Source organism: Ostrea edulis, chromosome 8 (assembly GCF_947568905.1).
Source record: "Ostrea edulis chromosome 8, xbOstEdul1.1, whole genome shotgun sequence".
In the NCBI taxonomy this organism is placed as follows: Eukaryota; Metazoa; Mollusca; class Bivalvia; order Ostreida; family Ostreidae; genus Ostrea; species Ostrea edulis.
In genome coordinates, this window is record NC_079171.1 from 31,749,258 (window position 1) to 31,768,766 (window position 19,509).

At 34.9% G+C, this 19,509-nt stretch overlaps 1 protein-coding gene and 1 long non-coding RNA gene across 2 annotated transcripts in view; one reads left to right on the forward strand and one right to left on the reverse strand.

The window, feature by feature from the left end:
* On the forward strand, window positions 1-4,201 carry LOC125662779 (uncharacterized). The gene is made up of 3 exons (XR_007365517.2): window positions 1-461; window positions 1,316-1,465; window positions 3,676-4,201. It is a non-coding gene; the product is annotated as an uncharacterized LOC125662779 (long non-coding RNA).
* A 7,451-nt stretch (window positions 4,202-11,652) lies between these two features.
* Window positions 11,653-19,509, reverse strand: part of LOC125662763 (zinc finger protein 260-like) — a 21,793-nt gene continuing 13,936 nt past the window's right edge. Inside the window, exon 2 of the mRNA XM_048895113.2 lies at window positions 11,653-15,143. Within this exon, the coding sequence (XP_048751070.2) occupies window positions 13,573-15,078 (1,506 nt within the window). The 5' untranslated portion in view covers window positions 15,079-15,143 and the 3' untranslated portion in view covers window positions 11,653-13,572. The remainder of the gene's footprint in view (window positions 15,144-19,509) is intronic.

Here is a 19,509-nt window from a genome sequence, read left to right on the forward strand (position 1 = left end):
ATGCTTACTCCTTCTAGGCACCTGGGCCCATATTTACTAAAGTTCGTAGACGTAGACGTAAACGTAGGATTTACGTCTGACTTAAGATTAGAGTTACGTACTCGTGAAATGGTATTTACAAAACCGTTCGTAGCCGCAAACGTAACTTACGATGTACGATTGCACGTACGCGTGCGCAGTGGCTATTTTCACTTCGAAGCGTAAAAAGTGTGAATTTGCTAATTTACTTTGACTTCCCTGCGCTACCGCCGCATTATGACGAAAAAGAACACAGAACTTTGTGAAAAAGCAACGAATTTCAATGTATACGTATGCCTGTCAACGGCATGTCGATCAACTGTACCGCTATTCAGTGTTGTTTACAAATCCAAATGGAAGGTTCATCAAATTTAACGCATTTGACTTGTGCATGGATCTGCGATGCTGTAGGTCTTCAAAAAGAAGTCGGCATGGACTGACAAGTAAGTTAAGTTGTTTGTGTAGTAATAACTTTAAATGTTTTACCACTGGCTACTCGTCACTAGGCCCCTAAATAATGTTAAATTGACTTCAAGGGGATTCAGTACATGACACACATGGTAAAATCACAGTCCCTTATTCATTTTGTTCTCAACCTATGTAGCTGCTATAATGCCTGGATCTTAATTTCTAAATAGTGAGCACATATACATATGTGTAAGTTATTTACAATTTGATATGTGCCCACTATTAACACATTAAGACACAAGCTCATTTGTGTACATGGTAACTTCAAACTTTTGACAATACCACAATTGAAATTCAAAATTATTTATCCCATTTTTTTAATTTCATGACTGGAACAACATCAAAGCAGTATCATAGCTACCTGTACACAAGTACGCACATGCTTTCACATCATTTCGCAAAAAGAAAAACAAGAATATTGGTGAAAAATGAATCTAAAATATACATTATATATACAGGCACTTATTCTAAAATGTGTGATTTGTACGTGCCCCTCTATTGCATGGTTATAAAATATGAAAATTATTATTGCTTTAACAATATATACTCTGGGCGAACAGGTAGATAGGGTGAATGGACTCGGTACCAGATGAGGACAGTTACAGTCTCTTTTAGCATCATTTCAATTATTGCTTGTCCACATCCATGTGCAAAACTTTCAGAAAATATTGTGAAACAAAATTGCATTCAAATACAGTTGTACAACTGTGTGAAGTCAGTGTTAATTTATTTAATGTAGAATAACATTGACTATATATTAATTGGAGATATTAGGTGTGATATAATGCACTAGATATCCAGGTTAGCTGACCTCTGTTATTTTTCAAAGGGTCATAAAGGTGGTCCAGAAATAAATTGCCAAAAGACAGCAGCATTCCTTGATTTAGATACATTTCTCTTCATGTCCTCTCCTGAAAGATTTTCCATGATGCCTCAGGGTTAGGACTGGGATGCAAGATGTACTGTACATATATATGATGTAAGTATATCCACTGTTTGTACACATTTAATCATTTCTGTACTTACAAAGTTTTAAAAAATCCCAAACAAATTATGGTACATGGTACATGATGTAATGATTTTTGTAATGCATTGATGATTAAATCCTTAGGCAAAGATTTAAGAACATAAATTTATGAGTTTTTATGATCAAAGTTTGTCCATTTTGCATGTTTTGTACCTGTCTGTCTAAGCATATCTTCACCTTTTTGGCAAATAGAAATTTAACCAATCTAAGGACATACACTATGTTTCTTTGAAATTTTATTTTTTATCTCCTCGATATTAAAAATTCTTGCATGATTTCCAAAATAATAGCTGTAATTTTGTCACCAAAATTTGAAATCAACACTCAATAAAAATTGCTCTATATTATATATTTCTGATCAGTAATAACCCATGTATTCAGTTATTTGAAACACCTTTTAATCTCAAAGCAAGCAAATGAATATATGTAATTTTGGTGATTAAATAATTATTATCTTGCAAGCCAATAATTCTTCTTTATATATTTCTTTACACTAAAAGCGGTTATCAAATGTACTTTTATTAGGTCACCTGAGTTTACTCGGTAACCTATTGCAATTAGTTTTCATTCGTCGTGCGTTAACAATTGAACATTTTTAACTTCTTAATAACTACCAGTCCAATTCTTTTCAAATTTGGTATGAAGCATCATTGGGACAAGGGGGACTAATTTTCAAAAATCTTCTTATCAAGAAACACACACATATAAGAAAAACTAAATGCATAGTGATGTAGAGCAGGCAGGCCTCTACCAAAATTGTAAATTTCATGATCCCTGGGGTAGGGGTTTTGACCCCAGGGCGGGGCAAATCTTGTTATATAGTGTTTATGTGTATAAAACACTTAAATTACATCTTCTTTAATGCTATTGATACTAAATTGAAACTAAATGGATAGAGGAGGTAGTCTTTTACCAAAATTGTAAATTTGATTTCCCCCAGAGTAAGGGTTTTGACCCCAGGGTGGGGCCAAACTTAGTATATAGTATTTATGTGTAAGTTTGCTGATACTGTATAAAATATAAATGCAGAAAAGGATGTACAAAAAATGGTGAATTTCACAACCCAGGGTTATGACTTTAAGATGAGTCCAAATTAGTCATATCTTTTGATGTTTTCATGTGAATACACCTATTTAAAGCCTTTCATCAGTGTATGCATTTTGAGGGATGTGAAGTTTTAAGAACACATCTTGTTTTATACTGTTGCTGAACATTAGAATATAATTAGCTTAGATATTTAGAACAGGAAATTTTTTCTAGATTTCATAGTCCATGGAAGTAATGATACTTTTCCACTGGTATTCGGGTGACCGATAAGGCCTGTGGGCCTCTTGTTAGGTTTCTGTTGTTTTTTTTGGTTTTTTTATTTTACTAAAGAAATATTTTTCTTAGTCAGTAATACATATTTCTTTGCCATTGGGAGATTTTGAGAGATAAAAATGGTTGCCATCACTTTCACAGCAAATATGCCCCTTTAAATTTATAATGTTGTACTACCATGTACTATATGTCAGCCTGAGTAGCTCAGTGCAAAGGTACCAGGTTCAATACTCAATTGTGCTAAAGATTTTTCTCACCTTCTTTGCTACAGTAAAATCCCATTCATATACCTTACTGCAGTACATATCAGCTGATTTTACATTTTTACTTGCCACAACCAGGAACTAGCAAAATATGTTAACTCTAGACTAATTAAACCTGAGAATTTTGTAGAAAGAAAATAGAATGCAAGTGAATTGTACCTGAAATGTCACAAAAAATTATTTTTTATTTATAAACGTGAATGACCTTAACTGAAACTTACCATTCTTGGTTAAAAAGTATTTTTTTCTGGTTTGGAAAGAAGCCAATTTCATTACAAGGGGAATGGTTAATGAAAAAATACTGAAGTTGACCTTGGGGTCATTTGAAATCTTTTTCTTAATATGGGCTCTTGGGTTATAAATCATTAAAATTAGAAATTGTAGGTGATACTTAATGATATCTTCCCAGATATGGTGTACGGTAGATGAATATACAGTAAATAAAATCAGTATTATCACAATTTTACAGTTTATTTAACTAACAATTATGTTGCATGTATTTTTCAAGCCTTATGAAATTTGATTGCAGTGTAATGACAGTTGTTTATTTAAATCAATGTAATACTATTATTTTTCTAGGTCTATGGGTACATTGCTGTAATGGCCTGAAAAATCTTTTGCGAAACCGAGAAATGTTCATCTTCCATTGCCATGATTGTGTAAAAGGACGAGCAGAGGAATGATTCAAAAATATATGGCAGGATTGAGAATCTAACCCATGACCCGTAGTCTGGTACTCTACCCACTGATCAATCCATGCTGATGGTCCATCTGCTACATTGATGTCATCTTATATATTTATTTATTCATTTATATATCATATGGACATTTAAAAATTGACAGTAAAATAAAAAAAAGTTTGATATTCAGCAAAATAGAATTTGTTACAATACATGTTTAAGAAATTAAGTACATGTACATGCATTGTTATGCATACAATTATGTACATGTAATTATATTTGTTAATAGATAAATTCTTAGATGAATTTTCATGTTGTTATTGATATTGACATGTACATGTATTACTTCCATTTCTAGAATGATTTTAATATCTTGATATTAAAATGATGACATAATAAATAAATCTTAAATATTTGTCAACAAAGTTGTCTGGTGGGTTAAAATTTGTAAAGAGGAGCATTAGTACATATGTCGGTTTAATGTGAGAAGCCTTCAGAATGAACTTTTATCAGTGAGATTTTTGTAAATTGGGGGGGGGGGATGGGCTTCAACAAAATAATATGTATGTTGAAGGCATCATCCTTGGAGTTTGGTAATATACACTGCAAAGACTTTTACCTAGCTGATCATATATAAAGGTCTGAAACATACAAATCATGAATGGTAGAAAGATTCATATATATGCATTATCAATGAAGGTTTGACTCCTGTAGGATTATAGTTAAAGGAAATGGCACTCTGAAAGATTGAAAGTCTACACATGACTACACTAGTAGGCATCACAATTGCTCTCTGAAACAAATTACACAAAATTGTATTCTTGGAATGAAATGCATATCTTTTTTTTTTTAAAGAAGTATTTATTTAGAGGCTCATTTCCCTGTTGTGTAAGTTACAATGTAACAAATAGTTATTTGGACTACCAATATTTGCTTATAACCACAAAGTAAAGATCACATATCTATAAGTAGAAATAGTTTTTCTATAGCTGTCGATCACCATGTATTCTTGTACACACAGTGACTCTCTTCTTTTCAAATCTAAAACATTGCATGTTTGATTGCATATATATACATTAATTCCACCATGTTTGGAAAATTAAAAAAATGTATTTCCCTGAAAGATGCTAGACCTACCCTAGATAATAAGATAAATGGCAAATATTCTTTTTTTTAAATAACCTGCATGACTAAAATAAAAAGCTTCCCAATTATTTCTAAAGGCAAGGTTAGATCCACCCAGTCTGATTAAAATCAAATTTCGCACTTCACTCGATATACGGACAGCGACTGTCTGTATATCGAGCGAAGTGAGAGGTTTGATTTTAAATCAGACTGAGATCCGCCACAAGGTAAATTAGATCGGGCTCAAAATTTTGAGAATTGTCACACAATTGCAGATGATCTCAAAGAAAACGATAATCTGAATAAATACAATTAATTTGTGTATTACTAACCAGCTTATATGAATCTAGAGGGTTTGTAAGGTCTTTACGCAAGAAATTATCGATAAAAATGACAAGTCGCCATTTGCTTTGTTTATTCTTATAGTTACGATCAGCTTACGTGTACAAGTATAGCACACGTAGAGTTACGCTTATTTCTGACGTAAATCTACGTCTACGACTGTTAGTGAATACTGTCCCACACGTAAACGTACGCTACGTCTAGATTTACGCTACGTTTACGACTACGAACTTAAGTAAATATGGGCCCTGATCCCACCTCTGGTGTGTCCAGGGCTCCGTGTTTGCCCAACTATCTATTTGTATTTCTTATAGGAGATATGAGATTGATCACTGTTCGTTATCTTCACCTTGCATCAAAATGTACTATTATTTAAACATTTCTATGTATTGTTATTCAGACTTTTTGAAATGTATTTTTGTAAGAGTTTTTACTGGTTTTCTTGATATGTTTCATTTGATACTAAAGAGTTAAGAATTGATCAAGACACCTATTTTTATGTTTTCCTGGGTGGTGCTGGATTATTATGAGCAAAACAGCAAAGTGTTGGAATGGGCCAACATCTCTTTACGGATCACTGGACACACCTGTCATATTGTAGATTTTGAATGACTACCGGGTAACAGTAAATATAATTTTACATGGAATTTGTTGTTGTTGCTGTTTGGATTGGTTGGTTACATGTATTTTGTTTAATGCAAGGTGAAGATAACGAACAGTGATCAATCTCGTAACTCCTATAAGCAATACAAAGTAGATAGTTGGGCAAACACAGATCCCTGGACACACCAGAGGTAGGATCAGGTGCCTAGGAGGAGTAAGCATCCCCTGTTGACAGGTCACGTCCGCTGTGAGCCCTATACCCTGATCAGGTAAACGAAGTTATCCGCAGTCAAAATCAGTGTGTCAAATATAGAATCTTCCACTCATACATAGACGTCATCATTGTTGATGAAGGACTGCCAAATTTAGGCCTATGTTAGTCCCTTACGGTCTTTGTGCAGGGACGGATCTTTACCGTGCCACACCTGCTGTGATACGGGGCCTCAGTTTATGCTATCTCACCAGAAAGACAGCCCCATTTAATTGCCTCTTGCGACAACCAAGAAGGTACTGAGGACCTATTCTATACCAGCTATAGCTATTGCTAACGTGTGCTACTGACACTGGGTCTTGGTGGTAACAGAATGGCTCCTTAGAATTGGTTGAAAACCAACACGTATCTCAAACTGACTTGGTATCCAATCATATTCCCGAAACATGTCATGTGATATAAAGATATCCAATAAACGGCATTTGTCGTGCGATTTAATTCAAAGTTTGCAACAATTCATCAGAAAGGCAAGACCGAAATTATTTCAACAAAATGATCCGTCAAACAATTATAGAGATGACAATTAAACTTGAGGGAATTGAAATTGACGTGTAACAGAGTATTTCATTAGTTAAGCATAACCTTTTGTTGACCCAGGAAGTACATGTAATATGTTTTTAGTGAAGATAACGAACAGTGATCAATCTCGTAACTCCTATAAGCAATATAAAATAGACGGTTGGGCAAACACGGACCCCTGGATACACCAGAGGTGGGATCAGGTGCCTAGGAGGAGTAAGCATACCCTGTCGACCGGTCATACCCGCCGTGAGCCTGATCAGGTAAACGGAGTTATCCGTATTCAAAATCAGTGTGCCAAGAACGGCCTAACAATGAAAAAATTCACCAATCACGTTCTGAAAAAGTGAAGATAATGAATAGTAATCTGGCGTATCAAAGTTCTGTAAAGATGACAAAATTATTGATAAGAATAACACTAATTCGTGAACACATCATCAGATCAGATGCCTAGGAGGAGTAAGTATCCTCTGTTGACCGGTCAGATCAGATGTCTAGGAGGAGTAAGTATCCTCTGTTGACCGGTCAGATCAGATGCCTAGGAGGAGTCAGTATCCTCTGTTGACCGGTCAGATCAGATGCCTAGGAGGAGTCAGTATCCTCTGTTGAACGGTCACACTATTATTGTTATCATTGTATTGATTATATTAAAATTTGCCATCATTATTGCATCAATATTTCTGTATCATCGATGTACATGAAAAGGTGAAGATAACGAACAATAAGTAATCAATAAAAAATAACTCCTTTCAAGAATACAAAATTAAGAGTTGGACAAACAACGGATCCCTGTAGATAGGGTCAGGTGCCTAGGAGGAGTAAGAATCTCCGTCGAAAAAATAAACCATCATAATTGTATTGTTATTATCACTGCACATGTATCATTGTTCATGTACCCTTCAGTTGTATACCTAATCAAAATATTGGGGGTCACTCTTAATTTTATATTCCTTATAGGAGTTATGAGATTCATCACTGTTCGTCATCTTCACGTTTTCATCAATTAGTTAGAATCACATAAAGATATATGTTACTATTTGATACGTTTGAATTCATAGTTTCTTTTTTAGATTAGATACTATTCCATATTGCAGACTTTTGTCGTGATCTGGTTTGTACCATGACTGAAAAGTGGACGTTTCCCCCTGCAGTCTATGAAAAGCGCACCTGCTGAATCACGAGGCTATCCTGTTCACTGTGTTCATTTGCTATTTATTAAATTCATTCCTTATACTTTGATTGTTTTCAGGCTTTGTCTACGAGTGAATTTTAAAGGGGAAAAAAACCACGCGTTAATGGCGCTACAATGCTTTACATGGCAAATTATGCTCTTTAACAATGCGTTGTGTTTCCCAGTGGATATTTAAACAAAAAAGAAATTAAAACATCAAACGAAACAACATCAAAACAACCATTCCTCACTTTAAATTAAGAACTAAACTTTGACATCATAGACAGTTTCCTCTTTAATAATAATGGAAAAAGGAAATATTCATATCTAGTGATCAGTCATTCAAAAAATAACTTTGTTAAACACCACTCTGATTCTACGCACAAGTACTCTGAAGTTGAAATTAAGAGCCATTCTCTGTGACCACTTAAATATTTATGCAAGAGGTCCGGCACGCACTGTCACCGATTCTTTTTCAAATTTGGCACATCGACTTAATCTGGCGTAAGTAAGGGAAAACCATCATACTTCCGTTGCTATAATATCACGTACATTTCATTCAGGTCACAATAGAGTCAATTTTTACGTGAAATAGTATGCTTGATTTAGTTGTTTGATTTCATATAAAATGATAATATGTAGTATTTTTATTACTTATTTGTTACTTGGAATATTTCTCTGTTTTATTTCTGTCTGGAAAAGAGGTATGTTTGATACATTCTGAAAAAGCTAATCTAGAGACAAATTTGAATGATGGATAAAAATTCCCACATTCAGCTTGAAATATATGAAAGCTTGTTCAACATACATTAGACCCTAGTACTATTACATAACAATGAGACATATTTTGAAATATATCCTCTAAGCAGTGTTTCCATGGAAACAAAATGATGCATCCGTCATATGACAGTAGAAGCGCATTTTCAATGCAAAGTAAAATACAATTTTCTTTACTGCCACTGATGTTAGACTTTAAATCTCCATATATTTGGTATGAGAATTAATGTTGGTTGGCATGGAAACTAAAATTGTTATTTCTTTTCAAATTTCGAATCCACGCAGAATAAGTAAATCTTTAGACAAAAGAAATCCCACTTTTATTGACAGATTCAACAAAAGATACTGCTATAGTGGAAAAATGGTACTGAGAGATATCATAAACAATTGCTTCTTCAACAAAAACGGAAATATTTGTATCTAGTGATCAGTCATAAAAACATTACTTTCTTACACGCCACTCTGATTCCACGCACAAGTACTCTGAAGTTGAAATAAGAAATATGCTGCAGTTCCTCATTCACAATGGTTTTTGGTGATCAGGTCTTCCCAGAGTCTGTTGGAATTCCCATGGGCACGAATTATGCCCCTTTGTTAACTGACCTGTTTTTTGTACCTATGAAACAGAATTTATTCAAAAACTTCTACGTGAAAAGAAAAAATCTCTTGCTGTGGCCTTCAATTCCACATTTAGATATATCGACGACATATTATCTATTAACAATAATAATTTTCTTTCTTATGTCGATTCGATATATCCCCAGTGAACTCAAAATAAAAGATACCACAAAGTCGTCCACTTCTGCTTCATACTTAGATATTTTATTTAAAGTAGATATTAACGGCAAACTAACAACTCAATTTTATGATAAACGGGATGGTTTCAGCTTCTCCATCGTCAACTTCCCATATGTATGTACAATATGTAGCAATATTCCATTATCACCTGCATATAGTGTTTATATCTCTGAACTGATTCGATACGCAAGAGCTTGTTCTGCATATGGTCAGTTTTTAAATTGAAGCAGGTTACTAACAAACAAGTTCATGGTGCATGGATTCCAACAGTCTCGTTTAAAATCAGCAGTTCGCAAATTCTATACATGTATATATGGTCGTTATAACGATCTAATTTGCCAATACAACCTATCATCGGGTCAAATATGGTGTGACATGTTTCATACCGATTGTTAGGCCATTCTTGGCACACTGATTTTTACTACGGACAACTCCGTTTACCTGATTAAGATACTGGGCTCACGACGGGTGTGACCGGTCAACAGGGGATGCTTACTCCTCCTAGACACCTGATCTCACCTCTGGTGTGTCCAGGGGTCCGTGTTTGCCAAACTCTCTTATTTTGTATTACTTACAGGATTTATGAAATTGCTCACTGTTATATTCACCTTTCATACTGGAACGCGTTTGTCGGTTTGATGCACGTTCTAAAATGCAGGATGCGAGTTGCCTGAAATAGCTTTCCTTTATACACCGTAATATCTAAGTAAGCAAGTACTATGTATTTAAAGTTGGCAATCTACTATTTAAACAGTTGATAAGTAAAATAACTATAGTTAATAAATCACGGATTACTTTTTCTTCTCTGTGAAATATAGCAAAGCCATCATTACGATAACGCACTTGCCAGTGGTAGTTAGGAACTTAATTCCGAGCCCGAGCATTTTGTCGGTATATCGGTACTGAAAACAAAGTATCGCAATACGGTATTTTTTGTCAACGAATCGCAATAAACCGGGATATTGATATCATTGCGCAGCCCTACTTGAAAAATAATAGGCATCTCCTTCTCATCATAGTGATCAAATGTACCAACTTGCAATATCTTGGACAGTTCGGTTTGTATCCTGCCTACAAAGTCTTCCTACAGTGATACTGTGACCTTGACCTTTGACCACTAACCTTTAAAAACAATAGACATCTTCCTCTCAGCATGGTGATCATATGTACCAAGTTGCAATGTTCTGGAGCTTACAGTTCGGTTTATATCCCGACTACAAGGTTTTCCTACTACATGTAATATTCGACTTTGACCAAGTGCTACTGCGACCTTGACCTTTAACCTTGAAAAACAATAGGCATATGGAGCTTCCGGTTTGGTTTGTATCCTGCCTACAAGGTTTTCCTATTATGCAATACTACGACCTTGACTTTTGACCTTAAAAATCCTTTGGGAATCCGGGTTAGAATAGGTCCTCAGTACCTCTTGCTTGTCGTAAGAGGCGACTAAATGGGGCGGTCCTTCGGATGAGATCGCAAAAACCGAGGCTCCGTGTCACAGCAGGTGTGGCATGATAAAGATCCCTCCCTGTTCAATGGCCATATAAAGCGCAGAGCATAAGCCTGAATTTTGCTACCCTTCACCGGCAATGGTGACGTCACCATATGAGTGAAAGATTCTCGAGAGGGATGTTAAACAATATACAATCAATCAATCTGACTTTGAAAAATAGGCATCTTCCTCTCATCAAATGTACCAAGTTGTACATGTAATGTCCTGGAGCTTACAGCTTGCTTCGAAAAGACGGACGACGCTATACCATAATCAAACTGCATATCGTTTTTAGATTTATAATCCTTTAAAGATCTCATGAGACAAAAGGAAACCCTTTTGCCAGAAGTGTAATATGTGTAACAAAGCAGAAACAAGCTTTTAGGTAGGCTATTATTTAATTTAACATACCAAACCAACTGGAAATTGCAAGTTTCAAACATCTATAATGATGTCACAAGCATATCAGTAGAAATGGAGGATGTTCCCTCAACTTCATTTAACTAATGATGAACGACACAATGATCAATTAACTGTTGAAACAAAGGGTTATTTTCCTATCACATACATGTATAAGATAAATGTTCTTGGTGACCTTGACCATTATAAAATGACCTTGACCGAATTTCTTGACTTATTTGCAAATTTTTTTCTCATAGAAATACAGTAGTTACAATACACAAATTATTATTTTTTTCACACTTGAAATTCCAAGCAAATATGTACTTTGCCACTCTGCAAATTTCAAATGAATGCTCACAAGCATAATGAAAAAAAATTCTAGAAATCCATTGAAACAGACCGAATGAAACTTCAAAGAGCAATGGACGTGGAAACAAAATGAGACCCATGGGCCACATCGCTCACATGAGATATTTAAAAAATGTCCCCAATATATTCATATGTAAACTTTGATCCCTATTTTGACTCCCACCCTACCCCTGGTGGGGGGGGGGGGGGGGGGGGGGGGCATGGTTTCTACAAACTTACATCTGTACTATGTCAGGAGTTTTTTTCCATGTAAATGTAAAGTTTTTTGGCCCAGTGGTTCTTGAGAAGATCCCCTATTATGGCCCCATCCTTCCCCCCTGCGACCATGCTATTAACAAACTTGAATCAGCATTATGAAATTTTTACTTTCCTAGCCCATTAGCTCTTAAAAGATGTTCCCTATATATTTCTATGTAAACCTTTGATCCCCTATTGTGGCCCCATCCAACCCCCGGGGGCCATGATTTTAACAAACTTAAATCTGCACTATGTCAGGAAGCTTTCATGTAAATTTCAGCTTTTCTGGTCCAGTGGTTCTTGAGAAGACGATTTTTAATGACCCCACCCTATTTTTGCATTTTTGTGATTATTTCCCCTTGGATAAGGGAGATGGCCCTTCATTTGAACAAACTTTAAAGCCATTTACCCAAGGATGCTTTTGGCCAAGTTTGATTGAAATTGGCCCAGTGATTCTGGAGAAAAAGTCGAAAATGTAAAAAATTTACAGACAGATGGATGGACAGACAACAGACAATCAGAAAAGCTCACTTGAGCTTTCAGCTCAGATGAGCTAAAAATATTGCGATAAACGTATTGCCAACAACAGAATCGGAATTCACCGGTTACCGGTAATATCGTACAGCACTACTAAACATGCTAAAAAGTAGGGGAAATTATAGTGTAAAGTAATGAACTTGATTTTTACGTTCTTCATTTGAATTGTTTACGTTTGATGTTATGTTTTTCCACCATTCTACACAGTATACACGGCCGCGTAGTTTTGTAGTTCCCAAGAAATCGCTATCCCATAATGCTTAACTGGAAGAGTTTAGTTTGTGAGCAAAGAATTGGCGGAAGTTTGGTACTGTATGTTTCTGCTGTTCTTGTATGATTAAACAGGTTGAATATCGTATTAATCAGGTTACCAATACGTAAACTGTGCTGTATATAAAAATGTGTCTTGATTAAACATCTTCCCAAAGACTTCACATTTAAAGCAATTCCATTAGTACGTGTCCCTTTCTGTCCCTGCAATGTTTCCATCTGTTTGAAAACATTCTCAATGACCAGTGTATCCTCATGCCTCTCGAGGTGGAAGACCTCTATCTGCCCGGAGGCATACCCTGCCATAAACAAAGATTTCTCACCAGACTTTTGGAAGTCCCCTGCCTGAATGTATTGAACTACTCCAAGAGACACCACATTCATAACATTTATTACCAGTGTAGTTAAGGGGCCTCTGTGGCCAAGTGGTTAGAGCATCGTGCTCAAAATCACACTGCCTCTCACCTCTGTCAGCGTGCGTTCGAATCCCGCTCGAGCCGATAAGTGAGAAAGTTTCCCTGGTTACTTTCGGAAGGTTGGTGGAGACGTCTCTTCCCAGGTACATTGTATCTGGGTTCTCTCTTCCACCAATAAAAACTGGGCACCACCAGATAACTGAAAAATTGTTGAGTGTGGCAGAAAACATCAATCAATCACAATCATAAACATATTTTATTGAGAAACTCAATAGGATCGGGCAACAGGCATAGCCTATGTAAGCTCCTTTCTAAAACCATTACCAGTCCCTCTGTGCTTTTGCTAGTCTTCTGGCTGAATGTACGAATTCCTACCGACGCTGATAAGATTTATCACTGAAGTGTATCCTCATGTGCTCCCATAATGTTTCTCTCGATTTCAAAGCCTCCCTACACACTTCACATTTTTAAGGTTTATCACAAGCATGTTTCCTCATGTGTGTCCGTAATATTCCCTTCCGACTGAACGACCTCCCACAGACATCACATTCATGAGGTTTCTCACCAGTATGTATCCTCATGTGTCTCTGTAATATTCCTGTCCGACGGAAAGACTTCCCACACACACCACATTCATAAGGTTTAACACAAGAATGTGTCCTCATGTGCATCTGTAATGTTTCTGTCCCAATGAGAACCTTCCCACAGATATCACATTCATAAGGTTCATCACCAGTATGTATCTTTGTGTGTGTCTTAAAGCGTCCTCTTCGATTGAACGCCTTCCCGCAGACATCACATTTATAAGGTTTTTCACCAGTATGTGTCCCCATGTGTTTTTGTAAGCTTCTTTTTACACTGAATGCCTTTCCACACACCCCACATTTGTAAGGTTTATCACCAGCATGTATTCTCAGGTGTGTCAGCAAGTCTCCATTTTCATTAAACACCTTCCCACAGACCTCACATTCAAGAGGTTCGTCACCAGTGTGTACCATCATGTGTTTCTGAAATATGAATGTCCGACTAAATGCCTTCCCACAGACATCACATTTATAAAGTTTATCACAAGTATGTATCCCCATGTGTTGTTGTAAGCTTCCTTTAACACTGAAAGTCTGCCCACAGACATCACATTTGTAAGGTTTATCACCAGTAGGTGTCCATACGTGTGTCTGTAACTGTCCTGTCTTCCCATATATATCACATTGATAAAGATTTTCACCAATATGTATGCTCATGTTTTTCTGTAAAACGTTTTCCGTATAGGCAGGTTTACTACTTGCATGCGTCATGGTACACTTTTGTAAATTTTCTGTTCCACTAACGGAATCCACAGACTCAATATGCCCATCATTTTTTCCGTTTGCAATAGTTTTTACCCGTGTAGAGGAAAAAGTAAAAACCACAACGTGATGTTTTTCTTCTGATGGAATTAAAGCACCCCTCTGAGTTAAGAGAGCCTTGTCCACTGATTGGGAAAAGGAATACACAGGTACCGGATGATGGTCATTTTTATTGGGAGGGTTCATTACATTCAAAGTGAATCCCGTATTGTTGTCAGGATTTTCTTTAGCAATATATGGATCTCCAGCAGTGTGGTTGTCTGGATTTTCTTCAGCATTATATCGATCTCCAGCAGTGTGGTTCTCTGGATTTTCTTCAGCATTATATGGCTCTTCTACAGTGTGGTTGTCCGGATTTTCTTCAGCATTATATGGATCTTCTACAGTGTGGTTGTCCGGATTTTCTTCAGCATTATATGGATCTTCTAAAGTGTGGTTGTTCGGATTTTCTTCAGCATTATATGGATCTTCTACAGTGTGGTTGTCCGGATCTTCTTCAGCATTATATCGATCTCCAGCAGTGTGGTTCTCTGGATTTTCTTCAGCATTATATGGATCTTCTACAGTGTGGATGTCCGAATTTTCTTCAGCATTATATGGATCTTCTACAGTGTTCTTAGTGAGCATGTCTCTGCAGTCTCTGGTACTGACAACAGCCTTGGTCCGTCTCTTTCAGTGGGTTGATAGGATTTCTACAACATTAGAGTAAATTAAGATAATATAATAATTTAAACATGAATTATTAAAACAATTTTCATATTCTTATTCAGATCTACCTTGTCATTTTTTCATAACTACCAATCAAGCATTGCAATATACTTCAGGAAAGAGCTCTGAGGTTTATCTATGGTGACTATAAAAGTACTTACGAAAACCTTATATTAAAACAATCTAAATTGCCTTCACTAAAAACCAGAAGAATGCGAACAATAGCTTTAGAAACTTTTAAAATTATCAACAAAATGTCCCCCCTTTTTTTACAAGATCTAGTTGTTATAAAAAACCATTCATACAATTTTAGATATACAAATACAGCGGAAGTACCAAGACCTAGAACAACCAGGTATGGAATTAAATCTTTTAAATATGAGGCAGCAAAGCTCTGGAACTCTTTGCCAAACGAAGCAAGAAATATTACATCATATAATTTATTCTCAAATTATATTCAAAATTGATGTGGGGAATTAAATTGTAAATGCAGCTCATGCAGATTCCAGCTTCTCCTGCCTAAATCTTAAAGTTTTGATCTAACTTCTAACTATGCTTCTAAGCTTACAAATTTTAACTGTATTATCTTTACTCCGCTCTGTCTCTTAGGTATGCATATTTATTTAGTCTATGTAGATATCCATATTTTTATGTTTGTGTTGCAAACTGTTTTCATGAAGTGCTGCATGCGCATCTTAATATAGCTAGTCCCTGTGTATATATATGCATGACTTGTGATGTCTGTATACATGTATGCGTCCTGTTTTATTTCTAATTTCTGTTTTTATGTCTATGCATGCAATTATATATCATTAGTGCTTTGTGTTTTTTTAATGCTATATAGTCGGTTAAAGAGCTCTTAGCCCATGTTTATTGTTACCTGTATATAGTTCCGACTTTAAATAAAAATTACCTTTGACCTTGGAGTTTGACCTTTTTGAAAACTTTAACCTTGTTAATAACTTTTGAACTGTAAGTGATAGAGCTTTGATATTTCACATGAGTATTCCTTGTGACAAGACCTTTTCGTTGGTACTAAACCTTTTGACCTTGACATTTGACCTACTTTTAGTTTTATTTTTACATTGGTCATAACTTCTAAATGGTAAATATTACAGCTTTAATATTGTACATGAGCATTTCTTGTGACAGATCTTTCTACTGGTACCAAGATATTTGTCCTTGTGACCTTGGCCATCTCTGGGATTGGTCATTATCGGGGACATTTGTGTTTCACAAACACATCTTGTTTCCCCTTGCTTTTGATTGATTTTGCATAACTAAGTTGATTTGACTGAAGGTTTTATTCATATATTTTTAAAGATGTCAGATTTCTTTCTTAAAATGTGATTGAAAGCTGCTTTCAAAAACTATTAAAACATGTTTTTTACAATTCTTTTTACTTTTCTAGGCACTGAATTGAATTATTTTTGGCACATTAATATACTTTTTGTGTATCATTCTTGTACTTTTTTGAAATACAAAATGTATTTTTTTTGTATTTTTTCAAATATGTATTGTTTTTATACTTTTTTTTTGGTAATGTATTATTTCTATTCCCCATCTTTGAATACTTAGATGTTGATACAAATTTAATACAATTCATATTTTTTTCCTATTTTAATTTTTCAAGGTGAACCAAATAATACAAAAATAATATGTTGATACAAAATTAATACAAATCATATTTTTTTCCCTATTTTTTCAAGGTGAACCAAATAATACAAAATTAATATGTTGATACAAAATTAATACACTTTGTATTTTTTTTGTACTTTTTTAATCCTACTCCAAAATGTATTATTTTTGTACTTTAAAATGGGATTTAATACATAAATAATACAAGAGTATAGAAATAATACATCAAATGTATCATTTTTGTATTTTTACTAAGAAATAAAGTATATTAAAAATATATTTTTGTGTGTTTCATTATTTAGAAAGTGTATTATTTTTGACCTAATTTGGAACCAAGATTTAGATGGTTCCAAATTTGGTCATTAAAAATATATTTTTTTGGTATCATTTTAGTATTATTTTCTTGTATCATTTTCATATTTATTTTCGATATGGGTACTTACTTACTGTACAGTCAAACCTGTATTAAGAGACCGTCCAACAGAGAATGGAAAAAAGGTCACATATGACAGGTGGTCTCTTAGGTTGCCAATTTTCCGCAGTTAATGCATAAAATTTCACAAATAATATACAGAAATAGTTTGTACAATGGAGAAAATAACTTTACATGTATTTGGAATTTATCATTAAGAATATCAAGTACGCTTTTAATTGTTGCAAAATAAAATTAATAATACACTGTAGTTAAATGTTAGATCCCATCTCTTTATCAGACTTAGTTCTTAAGTAATACCAATTTTATGATCTATGGTCAGAGGTCAAGGACACTGGAGTCAATTGACCTTGATACTAGTTTGTAGATTGTCTTTTTATCATTTCTGAAGGTCACATGTCTATCAATTCCAGTTCCAAAATTAAATAAGTATATGTTCAAGGTCAGAGGTTAAGGTCACTGGAGTTACTTGACCTTGATAATGATTTGTAGATCCTATCATTCTTTCATCATTTCTTAAGACCCCATGTCTCTATCAGACCTGGTTGTTAAGTAATAACAATTCAATGTTCAAAGGTCAGAGGTCAAAGTCACTGGATTCACTTGACCTTGATACTAGTTTGTAGGTCCTGTCATCCTCTAGCCATGTCTGAAGATCCCATGTCACTATTAGTCCCGATCTTTACAAGTTTTTATGTTCATGGTCAGAGGTCAAGGTCACTGGAGTAACTTGACCTTGATACTAATTTGTAGGCTCTGTCATTCTCTTTTATTTCCAAAGACCACAGGACAATATCATATTTGCTTATATATCTGTTGAATTTTGGAATTAATTTTTTCCCCATAGAGTTCTACGTTAAACCCCACGCCCATTTGATCCCCCCAAAATGTATCAATCCAAAATCAAAAATATTTCTGCACATCTAGATAGATTGGTCTATCATATCCTTGAATATCTAATACTTTTATCAACTGGTTACGGAGAACAGTGTCGGACAGTTTTAGGCATGAGAAAGATTGATTGATTGTATGTTGTTTAACGTCCCTCTCAAGAATACTTCACTCATATAGAGACGTCACCACTGCCGGTGAAGGGCTGCAAAATTTAGGCCTACGCTCGACGCTTAAGGCCATTGAGCAGGAAGGGATATTTATCATGGCACACCTGCTGTGACACGGGACCTCGATTTTTAGTTTCATCTGAAGGACTGGGCAGAAGAAGAAGAAGAATAACTGAGAAAATGAATACAAGTCTCCAAATTTCACTTGTTTTGGGAGACTTAATTAATTAGTGATGTACCGATTATTGTTGATTTTCAATTGTCAGTCGCTATAAACTGAATTCAAAATTGCTGACATCGGTATTTTTATAATAATACAAATATTCCCGCCTAGACTTAACTAAATACAGTGGGTTTTTTTCCTACCCACTGGTACTGGTACCAGAATCCATTCCATTGGGAAAAATTGCGTCAAAATCGAACAAATTGAAAATTTTCTACATGTATTGGCAAATGATTTCAACTAAAAGAAAAGAAAGGAGAACAAAACAAACTTTTTACAGTAATATTTGCTGAGACTAGCATTAACACAATCATACTATAGTGCAACTATATTGCAATATCCAAGAAAAGAATCCGTAAACAAAATAAAGAAAACAATCTTCAATTTCCTATGGGGCAAAAGAGAAAAGATAAAAAGATATACTTTAATTGGAAAACAAGATGAAGGAGGAATAGGTATTGTTGATATTGATTGTAAATTAAAAGCACTCAAGGCTGCTTGGGTAACAAGAATTTTCAATGAAAAACAATCATCTTTAAAATTTTCTTTAATTCGTGTATTCTTAAAAGATTCGTTACACCCGAATATCTCATAATGACAAATACAACCAGTACTGATGAAATAAAGCAAGTTTTCAAATCATTACCAATATTTTACTGCGAAGTACTCAGTACATTGAATGAATGCAAACATAAATCACATAAAATAAAAGAGATGACTGACGTTGAAGTATTATCGCAAACTATATGGTTAAACAATTTGACTCGATTTAATGGTAAACTTCTTTTTTACACAGATTGGATAAAAAGTGGAATTTTATACATTAAAGACCTGTTTGATGAAAACGGAAATTTTCATATCAATTATTTTTCTAATATTCTTGTCAACAAATCTAACTGGATTTGCGAATATAACACACTGAAAAAGGTTATTAAACCTGTCCAAAAATATCACGATACTTCAAAAGGAGTCTATATAAATATAAGAAAACAAAG